General features: G+C 51.0%; 1 protein-coding gene across 1 annotated transcript; it reads left to right on the plus strand.

Annotated features, from left to right (window-relative positions):
- Nucleotides 1–2432: 2432 nt before the first annotated feature.
- Nucleotides 2433–5949, plus strand: APLNR (apelin receptor). The gene has a single exon (XM_062197897.1). The coding sequence runs from the start codon at nt 2652–2654 to the stop codon at nt 3792–3794; it is 1143 nt and encodes a 380-aa protein (XP_062053881.1). The 5' UTR covers nt 2433–2651; the 3' UTR covers nt 3795–5949.
- Nucleotides 5950–14578: the final 8629 nt, after the last annotated feature.

Consider the following 14578-nt stretch of genomic DNA (forward strand, 5'->3'; position numbering starts at 1 on the left):
GTGCCCTGGCACGATCCCTATATCCTGTCTAATCAAGGGGGGGGGGGAACTTTCTTTAAATAGTCAACCTATTTTAATCTTACCTAAATGAGCGTATTTTAAAGCAAATCACAGGTCTCCTAGCATTGTTCTACATTTCTACAATGCTTAACAGACGACAAATCTCCCAGTTTGAACAGAGTTGGAGTGCTTTATTCGGGGGCATAGTGGTTTAGTCCATGGGCTCCAGGCAGCTCTGGGCTGTGACAAACATTAGCCGGGTGACCTTGGCCAAGTCATCCATCTCCCTGTGCCTCAGTTTCCCCACCTCTGAAAGGAGGCTGATGAGGGTGTATTTTGATGACTCAGAGAGATAATAAGTGCATGTAAAGTGGGTAAGGTGTTTAGGAGCCTGGCACGCAGTGTGTGGGCAAGACGCGATCCCAGTGATGCTCACTACTGCACACCTGCTCGAGGGGGAGTCATCACAAGCCCTTGGCACCCTTTTCTTTCTCTCCAGCTCTCCCTTGCATCTCCCCCACGGCCCCTGGGGGCGTTGACCAGGCCCCTTCCGCATTGTTCTGCCACCTTTAGAGAGCACCGACTGGGGTTTGAGGACATGTCTGACTTGTCTTGTTCCATTTCTTTTTTAAATGGAATTAATTCCCAGATTTACAACTCTGGGAATTTATCATAAGAATCTAGATTTTGAAATTGTCTTGAAAAAAAAATCCCAAGGCGTGGTAATGCTGAGGTCCACATTTCTGCATGGTGCCAGAGGCCGAAGCCGGGGCTGGAGGCTGCACATGTCAGTTTGCCAAAGTCCCTGCTATTCCCCATGGTCTCAAACTGGTTGTTCTGACCCATGTACACTAGGCCTGCTCCTGTAGGTCATTGAGCCCCTGCTTGAAGATCCTTGCAGGACACTCCGTGACCAATCCTTCCTCCGGGCAATGGATTCCAGCTGTATGAGCCTTTGCCTTGCAGCTGGTTGAGACTCATCTGATTTTGCTCCATCTCACTCCTGTCCAAACTTAGGTGGTCTCCCCTACTCCTGAGAGTGATGTAAAGTTTGCTGATGTATCTTGTCCCATGCCTCCTTCCTTTTTTTGTACCTGGAGGCCCTGGAGGCCCTGGAGAGGTGAGCAGACTGAGCAAAATGAGTTTCTATGGGTCTCTGCCCATGGTGTCCACTCTGTATTTGTCTCTTTCTTTGCATCTTCTTCTAGCTCAACTTTCTGACCTTACATGGTTGTTGGTCCGGGCTGGCCGTAAGAACCCGAGGACTGAAGTGTGCCTGTGTTCTCACCACTCGGTGATGCACACACTTGCTCCTCTCTCTCTGGGCTCCTCACTCCTTTCCTAATTCAGCCACCCCTCACCCCCAAGCCACTCAGTGATCGCCTAGTACACGCCAGACACTGTGTTCCACACTTGCCTGCAGGAGACAAAGAGCACACAGTCAACCCCAAGACAGTTCACCCTGTGACCCTGGGCAAGACGTTACCTTGTTGGGCCTCAGTGTCCCTGTGGATTTAATGACCCGTGAGGCACTGTTTCTGTCCCGAGTTTCTGGCGCCCCGTGACTCGGTCCTCAGCCTTCTCAAACTTCTCTCTGCACACTGCACACTGCCATCCTCTAATGGCTTACAAATGCTGGAGAAATCCCCCTTACTTGTGTGTGTAAACCACAGGAGTTCTCAGAGAGAGAGAGAGAGAGAGAGAGACAGACAGACACACACAGAGAGAGAGAGAGAGAGAGAGAGAGAGAGAGAGAGAGAGAGAGAAAGAGAGAGAGAGAGAAAGAGAGAGAGAGAAAGAGAGAGAGACAGACACAGAGAGACAGAAGAGAGGTAGTCAAAGCCGGGGGTAGAGGAAGAGCAAGGAAGAGGGTCCGGTGCAAAGTCTGCTCTGAGTGGGGGCTGGGAGTGCAGGAGGGGAGCGGAGGGGTCAGATCCCCAGATCTGCCTGCCAGGAGGCCCAGCCAGATGCTCCAGCCATCCTGCGAAATCTCACACCCTCCTCGCCCCCTGCCCGCCTGGCTCCAGTTCAGGCTGGATTCCAATCTGCATAATTTGTCCTATTTAGAGGGGATGGGAAGGGGTGAGAACAGGAGAGCTGGAGGGGACAGAGGAGGGGATGCCCCCAAGGGTGGGCATGAGGTGGTGGCCAGAGGAAAGAGAGGGAGGGAGGCTGGGGAGGGGCTGGGTGGCAGCCAGGGGGAGGAGGCAGGGCCAGGAGAGAGCAGGCTTGCAAGCCACAGATAACGTTCTGCCCAGCACAGCAGGGGTCAATTTGGTCCACTAGTCCAGTGACAAGAAGAAAAAAAAAAAGTGGGCTGTGACTTAAAGATCTTAAGACTCACAAGTGAGGGGTTGGGCTGGAGGTGGGAGGAGGAGACAGAGACCCAGGAGGGGGCAAGGAAGTGTCAGAGCTAGGCTGGGACAGGGCAGGAGACTGTGGAGGGAAGTGTGCAGGGCAGAGGCGTCCTCCGGGGTCCAGGAATCCAGAGGCTGCGCCTGGGACTGCGTCTGGGAAGGGTTCCGGGCACTTTCAGCCCTTCTCTTCCTCTGAGGCTCAAGCCAGAAGCTCGGGCTGCTTGCTGAGTTGTGACACAGCCACGGAGCTGGTCCCCGAGGGATCCCCTGCCCGTCTCCTCTCCGCTCCCCAGCATGGAGGAAGGTGGCGATTTTGACAACTACTACGGGGCAGAAAACCAGTCTGAGTGTGAGTACACAGACTGGAAGTCCTCGGGGGCCCTCATCCCTGCCATCTACATGCTGGTCTTCCTCCTGGGCACCACGGGCAATGGCCTGGTGCTCTGGACCGTGTTTCGGACCAGCCGGGAGAAGAGGCGCTCTGCCGACATCTTCATCGCCAGCCTGGCGGTGGCCGACCTCACCTTCGTGGTGACCCTGCCGCTCTGGGCCACCTACACGTACCGGGACTACGACTGGCCCTTCGGAGCCTTCTCCTGCAAGCTCAGTAGCTACCTCATCTTCGTCAACATGTACGCCAGCGTCTTCTGCCTCACCGGCCTCAGCTTCGACCGCTACCTGGCCATCGTGAGACCGGTGGCCAACGCTCGGCTGAGGCTGCGCGTCAGCGGGGCTGTGGCCACGGCGGTGCTGTGGGTGCTGGCCGCCCTCCTGGCCATGCCTGTCATGGTGTTCCGTTCCACTGGGGATCTGGAGAACAACACCAAGGTACAGTGCTACATGGACTACTCCATGGTGGCCACCTCGAGCTCGGAGTGGGCCTGGGAGGTGGGCCTGGGGGTCTCGTCCACGGCCGTGGGCTTCGTGGTGCCCTTCACCATCATGCTGACCTGCTACTTCTTCATTGCACAAACCATCGCCGGGCACTTCCGCAAGGAGCGCATCGAGGGCCTGCGGAAGCGGCGCCGGCTGCTCAGCATCATCGTGGTGCTGGTGGTGACCTTTGCGCTGTGCTGGATGCCTTACCACCTGGTCAAGACGCTCTACATGCTGGGCAGCCTGCTGCACTGGCCCTGCGACTTCGACCTCTTCCTCATGAATGTCTTCCCCTACTGCACCTGCATCAGCTACGTCAACAGCTGCCTCAACCCCTTCCTCTACGCCTTCTTCGATCCCCGCTTCCGCCAGGCCTGCACCTCCATGCTCTGCTGGGGCCACAGCAGGTGCGGGGGCACGTCCCACAGCAGCAGCGGGGAGAAGTCGGCCAGCTACTCTTCCGGGCACAGCCAGGGGCCTGGGCCCAACATGGGCAAGGGCGGAGAGCAGACGCAGGAGAAATCCATCCCCTACAGCCAAGAGACCCTTGTGGTTGACTAGAGCTGGGAGCAGAGAGAAGCCTGGTGCCCTCGGCCTGCCCCGGCCTTTGCCCTTGCTCTCTGAGAATCAGGCAGCGTGCTGCGCCTTGTGTGCTGCCCATCACTCTTTCCCCTGCTCCCTGCTTCCTGTCTCGGTTTGGCCCTCCTCTGGCTCCTGTATGCTCTCTCAGAGGTCTGGGGTGTAGTAGGAGGGGCTGAGGCCTGCAGGCCCTTGCTCCCTCATTCAGTGTTCGAGAGGCTGACCTTGGACAAGTCTCGTTCGGAACCTCAGATTCTCCGCTGGTATAAAATGAGGGGAAGTCGTATTGACCCTGAAATGCTGACGTGTGAGTCATGGCTCTGTAAAAACTTGTTTCCTGCCCTCCACCTCCTTTTCTTAGATCTCCAGCCCGCTTTGCTCTCTCCTTTCCGTTTGATTTTTCTTTTCTCTCTGAAATTTTTACACCCAATCCTTTCTTTCTGGGCTCTCGTCCCTTCTCCCCCCAGTTCGTTTCCTCCTCTCAGCCCCTCATCCCTCTCCCATTTACTTCTCTATGCTGAAAAGGCTCCTTAGAGTTAAGAATCCTGAAACTTCCAAAGACAGACCTTGTCCAGGCTGTTTGTCCTGTTTTCTGAGAGCAGGTTAGGAAAGGAGCCGGGGCAGGAGTGAGTTGTGTATCAGCAAAGACTTAACTGCTCCAGTCTCTGGAGCCAGGGGCTCCAGAACTTGCTCCAAAACTGGGATCAGTTCACCGTGGGCTCACGCACTGAGCCAGAGTGATTCCCAAAGAATGTTCCCGAAGTGAGTCCTGCAGCCTCCTGGGGAGGCCAGCTCTGGCACTTCCTCAGGCCCTCTTCTTGCCTGTTTTCTGTAGGAATTGGAAGGCAGTGGGCTGAGGAAGCTACAAACTCCTTGATTTGAATGGGGAGTTGGGAAGGGACACTAGAGAAAGAGAGGGTGGAGAGGTGTGAGAACCTACTGTGTGTGCTGCCTGGTTCCCTCCTCAAATCCTCATCCCTCCAGCCTCTCCGACAATGGTGGGCTGCCCCCACCCCACCCCCATCTCATCTGTTGGATGTTTATCTTGGGCACTAGTGATACTTGGTGCCAAGTGTCACTTTGGATGGGTGGGGTGCTTGCTTTGTGTCTCTGTGAATATATATCTGTATACAGATGAGCGGAACATGGAGAATGAATGAACTTGGACATTTCTCCCTGCCACCCCTCACTCTGCACCGCATCTCTGTCTTCACACAACGCCATTAAGAGCAGAAGGGACATACTGGGGCAACATAAGTATAAGAACAAGTCCACTCCCCACTGGACTTGGGGGGCTCTGACGGCTGGTCCGTGCTTCAAGGGAGAAGTCCATATGTGTGCCAGGCTCCCCATAAGGAGCTGTCTGGGGACACCCAAGGCTTGGGGATCCTACTGTGCTGGATGCCTGTTCCTTCTCTAGTTCTCTGCTATGAAATAATAAGCATTCCCATCTCTACTCTCACCTTTCCCAGGGTCAGGGGTCATCTTGCTAAGAAACCATTGCTTGTGATGGGTGAAGGGCAAGGGGAGTGGGCTTTTTTTTCTCCCTGTGCTATCAGAATTGGACCTCCTGGCTCCTCCTGCTGGGTTGGGGGGCTGGGAACAGCGCCTGGAGCAGCTGTGGTGGGGGAGGGGACTGACAGTGTGATGTCTACACTACCTTAGAGGCCTCGAGGACAAATGAATAGTGGGGCCTTGATGAGCCCGTGGAAAGGGGTGTTTATTCCGGGTTTTGTTCTTGGAGAACGGTGGAGATGAAGGACAAGACATGTGCGGCGGCGACAGGAAGAGCTCTGCTCGATGGAAATGGACATCTTGACCATCACTGGCGTGGAGCCAGCTCTGGGAGCAGGGGGAGGAGGAGGAGGAGGGCGTCTCCTCCCAGCTTGCTCTCCCTGTCTAGGCCAGAATCTTTCACAGTCACGTTCTCTGCCCAGGGCTGTCCTGTAAGTGTGCAGCAAAGGTTGGAGAAGGCTTCTTGAAGGCACCTGCTGGGTGGCCCGCAGAGACTCCCAGCCGGAACCAAGTCACTTGCTGTCTGGGACAGAAGGCAGAGGAGGCTGCCTCGTGGCCCACTTGTCCTTTCTTGAGAATGTGCTATTCACTGATCCTGTTAGTCACTGTGGTTCATCAAATAAAACAGTTTCGTGTTAAGTGTTGTGTGCAACGCCTTGTCTCACAACAGTGTTTCAGTGGGAGGAGGGATAAGTGTGGTGGCTGGGGGAGTGAGGAGGAGGGAGTCAAGTGGGAAGCTGGAAAGGAAATGGGGAGGGGTCGAGCAGATGGAGCCATAAGACAGCAGGAGAGGGACAGCACGGGGGAGGAGGGGGCAGGAAAAGGAAATAAAGCCACTGGGGGAGGGTAGGCTACGTTTTGTGCTCTGAAAAGCCACAGAGCAAATGGGGGCATGCTTTGGAGCCCAGAGAATATGTCTGGGAAAAATACTGGCATTTCTTCCCTTGAGGGAAGATCTATTATCCATTCATTCATCCTGTTAGTCACTTACCATCATCTATTAGCTCATTGACCCGTTCACTTAGTATCACTCGAGTGCCACCTGGTTCAGACCAGAGGTTTGAGTCCCTGTTCTCTATCAGAGTCACCTTGGATGCTGCCTGTCACCCCAGACCCAAGGAGTCAGAATCTCCAAGGCTTTCCCCAGTATTCATACTTGCCACCAGCCCCTCCCTTGGGTGATTTCCTGGGAAGGCCAGGCCTAGGGAGCTGTCCATCCAGGTAGATTCTGGCCCCATGAAAGTTTGCCCAGAAGACCAGAGAGTGAGGGCCAGAAGGACACAGTTCTGGATGGTGGCCTCTTTGGGGGACCAGGGGCTGATCCCTGGGGAGGAATGTTCAGGGCAGAGGTCTTACCATTTCAGGGATGACACAAAGGGCAATCAGCTCTGCAGAGCTGACAGGAAGTGCGGATCGCGCGGCTTTACCGCTGTGCCAGGCGATTTCCAAGCGTGATCCCTTGGACTCCTTGCAGCTGTCTGCTGGGAGGGACGTTTTAATTCTCATTTTGTGCTGAGGAATCTGAGGCTCAGAGACATTGGTTAGGTCTCTTGACCATGGTCACATAGCAGCTACCTGGATGAGTCAGGCCCGGAACAGCCAACTGTGTCCAACTTCAAAGCCCATGCTTTGACCACGGTACAGCGATGCTTCTCCCAGAGGCCAACATGAGGCAATGCCAGGTGGGCGGAAAGGAAATAAGATCTCATCTTGGAGACGTCTGCCCTGGATGGGGAAAGGGTTCAGTGAGCAAGGCCTGGGACAGGAGAGGACTGGTGGGAGAGACATGAAAGAGAAATGGGGGTGGGGAGAGGGGGAAACGAGAGAGAGAGAGAGAGAGAGAGAGAGAGAGAGAGAGAGAGAACAAGAAGAAAGACAGAGAGACAGAGACACTGGGGGGAGGGGAACAGAGAGAGACAGAACGAGACCGTGAAAAAGTCACAGTGGGAGATTCAGGAACAGAGAGACAGAGTGGGGGAAGAAACAGAGACACAGAGGAGAGACAGATGGATAGAGGGTCTGAAAACGAGACAGCAGCAGAGAGGGAAGGAGAGGCAGAGACTGCGAGAGAGAGAGAGAGAGAGAGAGAGAGAGATCCAGACTGAAGGGAGAGAGATGGGGGCAGAGAGGGCCAGAAAGTGAGGAGCCAGGGGGGAGGAAGAATCTGGGAGGCAGGGCCGGATTTCTGAGTCTGTTTTGCTTCTTCTGAAAGACACCAGGGGAAGCCCTTCAGGAATTTACAACTGGAACAACAAGCTTTTGAGCTATTTTTGAAAAACAGATGCTGTAAAACAAAAAAAAAACACCTCACCAACTGTCCTGGGAAATTTAAGGTGGGTTACCTAAAAAAGTCCAAGACAATAGAGCTCTTAATCATTCGCTTGTTCTCACATTTCTTCATTTTTCTTTGCTCCTTCATCCACCTATCGGTTCAACACGCTCTTATTTACGCCTGTGTGCCAACCAGTCTGCTGGAGGCAGGATTGTGCAATAACAAAACCCTGTGGGCTCCTTGTCCCGGCTGGAGACAGACAGGGAAGCGAGTGTCTACACTGAGGGCTGTGAGCTCTGAGCGAGGAAGCAGCACAGTGTTCTGAGGACTCACGGTTATGACTATGGCCTGGGTCTACACAGAGCGTGGAGACTTCAGGGCCACGTGCATGCCAGGAGCTGCCCTCCAAAGCATGGAGGGTGAGACGTTGGAGATGAAAACTCTGCTGTGGACAGAGGAGATACCTGGGCATAAGAGCGAGCTCAGCCCCTCTGAGGACCTGGAAGGAGCACTCGCCCCTGCCCCAGCTCTGGGAGGCGGGTCAGCCAGAGGCACAGGAAAACAACAACAACAAAAAAAGCACGTCCAGGTCTCACTGTGTGGGCACTGAAAAGGTTCGAGAATGGGACTAAACGCCAGGTCTCCAGACAATTTTTGAGAGGTGGGAGGACAGGAATTAAAAATTATTTTTGGTTGACTTCCAGTTTCTTCTGGCCCTAGGCTTGGGTTGTTTTCCTGTAGGTTATCTGCCAGGACCTCCTAACTGGGGGCTTGCAGTTCTGGACCTCTTCATTCCGATTTTTTTAGAGAAAGAGACTAAAGGCCGGTGCCGGGCTCAATAGGCTAATCCTCTGCCTGTGGTGCCGGCACACCGGGTTCTAGTCCTGGTCGGGGCGCTGGATTCTGTCCTGGCTGCCCCTCTTCCAGCCCAGCTCTCTGCTGTGGCCCGGGAGTGCAGTGGAGGATGGCCCAAGTCCTTGGGTCCTGCATCCGCAAGGGAGACCAGGAGAAGCACCTGGCTCCTGCCATCGGATCAGCACAGTGCGCCGGCTGCAGTGGCCATTGGGGAGTGAACCAACAGAAAAGGAAGACCTTTCTCTCTGTCTCTCTCTCACTATCCACTCTGCCTGTTAAAAAAAAAAAAGAAAGAGACTAAGAAAGAGCAGATGGGTCCCTTGGGAAGACCTCATTCTCCTGTAGACGCCAGGAAGTCGCCCACTACTAACTCAGCTGCAGCCCCTCTGTCTGAGCTGCAGGGAGGGAGGTGGATGCTTGCAAGGGCCTGAGCCAGCAGGTGCAGCTGCTCTCAGTTACTGCCCAGGTGTTGGAGACTGACACAGAGTGTGACTCAGGGAGATTTTGGAAGATGACATTGACTCTGGAAGTTTCAATTTGTAGTTAGAATCACAGAACAATGTGCATTGATTTATTCTGTCCTAGTCCATTTTCTGCTGCTGTAACAAAATGCCTGAAGTGGATGACACAAATAGAAGAGGTTTATTTAGCTCACCATTCTGGAGGTTGAGGAGCAGGTGCCAGTTACCACTTGGCTTCTTGTGAGGACCTTGTGCATCAAAAACTCATGGCAGGGAAGCAACGGAAGAAATGGCCATGGACAGAAGTGGACAAGAGGTTGGGTGTCCTTGTTTTGTAACAAGACCTAACTATTGCAGGACCTAGTCCAGTCTTGAGAGACCTAACCCCATCTCTCCAGAAAGACATTAATAATCCACTCATGAGGGCAGAGGCCCCAAGACTAATCACCCCAAAGGCCCCCACCTCCTGACACTGCCTTTAGGACTTAAACCTTAGACATGGGGGTCAGCATTGTGGCATTGTGGGTAAAGCTGCCGCCTAAGACACTGTCATCCCAAACTGGCACTGGTTTGAGTCCCAGCTGCTTCACTTCCTATCCAGGTCCCTGCTAATGGCTTGGGAAAAGCAACAGGAGATGACCCAAATGTTTGGGCCCCTGCTACTGTGTGGGAGACCCAGATGAAGTTCTTGGCTCCTGGCTTTGGTCTGGCTTGGTCCTGGCCATTATGGCCATCTGGGGAGTGAACCAGCAAATGAAAGATCTCTCTCTCTCTCTCTCTCTCTGTCTTTCCCTCTCTCTCTGTAACTTTGACTTTAAAATAAATAAATGAATATTTTAAAAAAAGCCTCAAATGTGAATTTTGGCAAGGACAAGCCACACTCAGACCATAGCATATTCGTTTAACAAACAAAAAAGCCTATTCATTCCTTTGGTGTCTCTCATGCACTTGGAACTATTTTAGGAGCTGGAGAGACTGCAGTGAACCATACACCATCCCCGCCTTCAGGCAGCAACTTGAAGAGCCTTTTAGTCTTACTCCCGCATTGAATACAAAGGTAAACTGAGGCCTACTGGGCAGGGGAGACAATTTGCGCTTGGTGGTCCAGTGGATGCTGGCACAGGTGGGACCAGAACTCCAGCTGCCCACTGTCAGGCTAGAGTGCGTTCTAGGGTTCCAGGCTTGGAAAAGAGATGTCTTCTGTCACTGAGAATCTGAGAGCCAGTGGAGGGAGTCGGATCAATGATGGGCCACTAGCTGGGGAGGCAGGGCATAAAGGTGCCCGATGACTTTCCTATGCCCTTGTTAATAACCTTTTGTTTGAAAAGAGTTTCAGGTTATAGAAAAATTGCTGATGTGGTGCAGAGAGCCCCCTCCTATTCCTCACCAAGTCTCCTTTCTTATTAACATCTTGCATTAGCATAACATCTGTCACAATTAACAGGTCGTGTTGATACATTACTGCCAACTAAAGTCCAGCCTGTGTTCACACTTGCTTACTTTTCCGCTAGCATTCTTTTCCTGTCCTTGGATCCTCCCCAGCACCCCACACTGGCAATTCATCATCTTGTCTTTTCAGTCTTCCTTTGGCTGAGACGATTTCTCAGATCTTGCAATTTGTGACAGCTTTGAGGCAAACTGGTCAGCTATTTTGTTCCATGTACTTTTTAAACAAAATATTTATTTATTTGGGCAGACCAGGCACACACTAGGTGAGGAGAAGAGAACAATGAGTAATGCAGAAGTGATGGCTGCTCCTTTGGGGCTGAATTATCACTAACAAAGTGCAGCAAGCACCAGTGCAGAGGACAGGGGGCAGCCACACATCTCCTGGTCTGCATCAAAACGTCATAAATAAGAGTGCCAATTGTTAAATCAACAACAGGAGTCACTGTGCACCTGCTCCCCATATAGGACCTCTGTCCTTAATGAGCTGTGCTATGAGAATTTACAGTAAAACTAGTCTTCAAACAGTACTTTATACTTTGTGTGTCTGTGTGGCTGCAAACTGCTGAAATCTTTACTTAGTATAGAGTTGATCTTCTGTATATAAAGATAATGAAAAATGAATCTTAATGAAGAATGGGATGGGAGAGAGTAGGAGGTGGGGTGGTTTGGGGGTCGGAGGGTGGGTATGGGGAGAAGAACCTCTATAATCCAAAAGTTGTACTTATGAAATTTATATTTATCAAATAAAAGCTTTCTATAAAAAAAAAAGAAAAAGGGGTCAAAAGACAGAGCACCCTCAGTTCCACCAGGCTTAAAAGTGTGATCTTCTCCCCTCTCTGTCCTAGTATTCATTTTCTTCCCTGAATAAATGGAAAAGTGGGGGTGTGAAATGGATCTTTGTGTTGAAGGTGCCGACTCTTCTGGACTTGATTATTTTGTTGTGTGGCACATTTTTTGCCTATCTGAGGCTGCCTCTGGCATGGACAGTGCAGAATCAGAAATGGGTTCCCAAAACCTGTTGAAAGCATCCAACCTCATGCTCCTATGCGGGGTCCTGTGAACAGCCCCTCCAGTGTGGGGGCTCTAGTTATACCTCTTTGTGTTCCCAGTGCCTGGAATCCAGCAGGTGCTCAAGGAATATTTGCTTAAGTAATTAAACAACTGGATAAAGAAAGCACAGGAAGAAAGGTGAGAAAAATTGGTTTTTGCTTACAGCAAACAAGCTGAGAAAGATTTTTTAGAAAGTTTTTTTTAAAAGATTTATTTATATAAAAAAGATTTATTTATTTATTTGAAAGTCAGGGTTACACAGAGAGAGAGAGAGAGAGAGAGAGAGAGAGAGAGAGATATTTTCCACCCACTGGTTAATTCCCCAATTGGCCACTATGGCTAGAGCTGCGCCAATCTGAAGCCAAGAGAAAGGAGCTTCTTCTGCGTCTCCCACATGGGTGCAGGAGCCCAAAGACTTGGGCCATAGTCTACTGTTTTCCAGGCCACAACAGAGAGCTGGATTGGAAGTGGAGCACTCAGGACTTGAACTGGCACCCATATGGGATGCTGGCACAGCAGGCGGCAGCTTCACCCACTACGCCACAGCGCCGGCCCCTAGAAGGTGTGTGTGTGTGTGTATGTGTGCGTTTTAAAGATCTATTTATTCATTTGAAAGGGAGAGTGACAGAGAGGAGGGAGGCAGAGAGAGAGAGAGAGAGAAAGGGAGAGATTGATCTTCTATCTTTCTGTTCACTCTCCAAATTCCTGAAACAGCCAGGACTAATTTAGGCCAAAGCCAGTAGCCAGAAACCTATCTGGGTCTCCCATATGGGTGGCAGGGATCCAAGTACTTGGGCCATCAGGTACTACCTCCCAGGAAACTGGATTGGATGCACAGGGTAGCTGGGCTGGGATGTAGGCATCCCAAGCAGTGTCTTCATCTGCTACACCACAACACCTGCTCGCTAGAAAGATTTTAAGAGAACCCAGAAATATGAAGCAAGGGCTGGTGCCAGAAGAAACGCACTGGAGCTGATAAGTCCTAAGATTCCCAACCGTGGCCCAATTAAACCCGGAAGTCTGGTCCTCCTGGAGCTGCCCCTTGGGAACACAGAGCCAGGGCAAATGACTATTTTGATTATGATCTGGGAACATTTCATTAGGATGCCTTAGACTATGGCTTTGCAGCTGGAAACTCTGTCCTCCAGTCTCTTTGGCTGGATGATGCTGTATGAGGCTCTTGGCTTCCTGGGGAAGCCATCGGAGAGCCAAGTGAGGCCGGCCCTGAGTCTGTTTCTGAGGACCCACGTCTGGATACCCTCTGTTGGCGGAAGAAGGACTCTCCTGATGGTGACGGGGATGTACAGACTAAATGGAAAATAAAACCCTGGATTTTCCCCTCTATAAAAACACTCAGGGAAATCTCCTTTTTCCGGTCCCTGGGAAAATCAGGGCCAGGTTTAAGGCTATCCAAGAGGATCTGGCAAACTGTCTTTTGGAATACGTCTGTAAGTTCAAGAGTCTTCCTGCAAAGTTGGGATGAAGTAACTGGTAACAAGAGAGGAACCCCAGCTTCACCCTTGGCAGTGAGAGGACTTTGGTGGGAGGGAAGACAATAACCTGGAGTGTGGAGATTGCCACTCTAAGGGGATGTGACCCTTGCCCTTAGGAAAACACACACACCAATATGCTTGCTAGTTGGGATCTGGGATAAGACCTGGAAGTTCCCAAGTGTCCTTGTGATCCAGCTGGCTGCAGACCCTGTATTGGGGGTGTTGTCAGACTGTCAGGGTGGTGGTAATTTTGCCGAGTTAAGAATAAACGCTTTTTTTATATTTGGGGAAAGCAACACAACAATTACTAAAGGAACTAGCTAAAGACAGACGCCGCAGAGTGGAGAAGGAAGGGATTTCCATTCTGGATGTGTCAGGAACACAGCAGCCCAACCTGGAAAGGCCTGTTCTTACCCTCTCCCTTCACTAATGAAAAAAGCAAGACTCTGCAGCTTTGCCACTTGATTCGCTGTATTGATAAACAGTGGCTGACTTCATTGGCTTGAGTCTCTGATTCCCAGGCCTGCTTGCTGTTCACATCACCAACTTGCCGCCTTTTGATAGTGTAGATGGCTTTGGAAGGGAGGCTCGTCAGGGTAGACAGGTGATTAGATGTGGTGTTGATGAAAACAGCCTGTGTGGGTAATGTCTGAATTCATCTTCTTCAAAACCATAATGCTTGTGTCTCTGCTGTTCATTCTTCTATGAGTGCCGTCCGAAGGACCTTGTTCGGTTGTATCATCTAGACCATATTCCAAATTTTGTGTGCAGAAGAATCACTGGGGAGTGTTGTTAAGATACCAGTGCTGATCCAGTAGGTCTAGAGAGTGTCCTGACCATCTTAGTTCTATAAGACTTCCAGCAATGCGTGCTTGTTGGACTGCGGATCACTCTCAGAGCAAAGATCTGAGACACGACAGTCGTTAGCGAGCTGTTAGGAGCTTTCTCCTCATTTGTCAAATGGAATAATAAAAGTAGTTACCCTACGCACTGTTCTGAAGGTTACATGCGGTAGTGTTTGCAAGGACCTTGCACAGTCTCTGGGACATTAGAAGTAATCAATAGGTTTTAATTTTGCACCTCTCCTGTTACAAAGAAAAGGGACTGAAGGAACTCCATCCCACCACAGAGGTCTTGGAGGACCTTTGCATTTAAAGAAAGGGCACAAGGAAGAAGGGAGTGCTCATGTGGTGGCTGGTAATTCTTGTAGTTTAAATATTTTTATCTTGGTGGTAACAACAAAATAAAACTGGGAAAATGTGACAGAAGTTTGCATATAAAGTTATTCTGGTCAGAAGTTTGTTGGAAAAGAAAGATAAAAATAATATATTGCATCTTATACACACATATGTAATTTAAAACTCACAGTCTCTGTCATTTTTCAAGTCTGTGTGCATCTTCTCTGGAGGTGTAGAATAGGCAGCCTGACATAATCCCACAGTCCAGAGCGGATTCTGTTAGCATTGCTTGACATCATGGGTACCCTGGGAGCTCATGCCACCTCCCCAAACCTCAGTTTCCCCATCTTTAGCACAAGGAGATTGGACAAGATAAAGACAGCCACCCTATTGTCATGGACAGCCTTTCTTGTTTGATTCCAGCACTAGACCTTAATGCAGCACCTTGGGCAACTACAGAAGAAAATGAAATTTTTTTAAATTAATTTTTTTA

This window comes from Lepus europaeus, chromosome 7, assembly GCF_033115175.1.
Source record: "Lepus europaeus isolate LE1 chromosome 7, mLepTim1.pri, whole genome shotgun sequence".
Classification (NCBI taxonomy): Eukaryota; Metazoa; Chordata; class Mammalia; order Lagomorpha; family Leporidae; genus Lepus; species Lepus europaeus.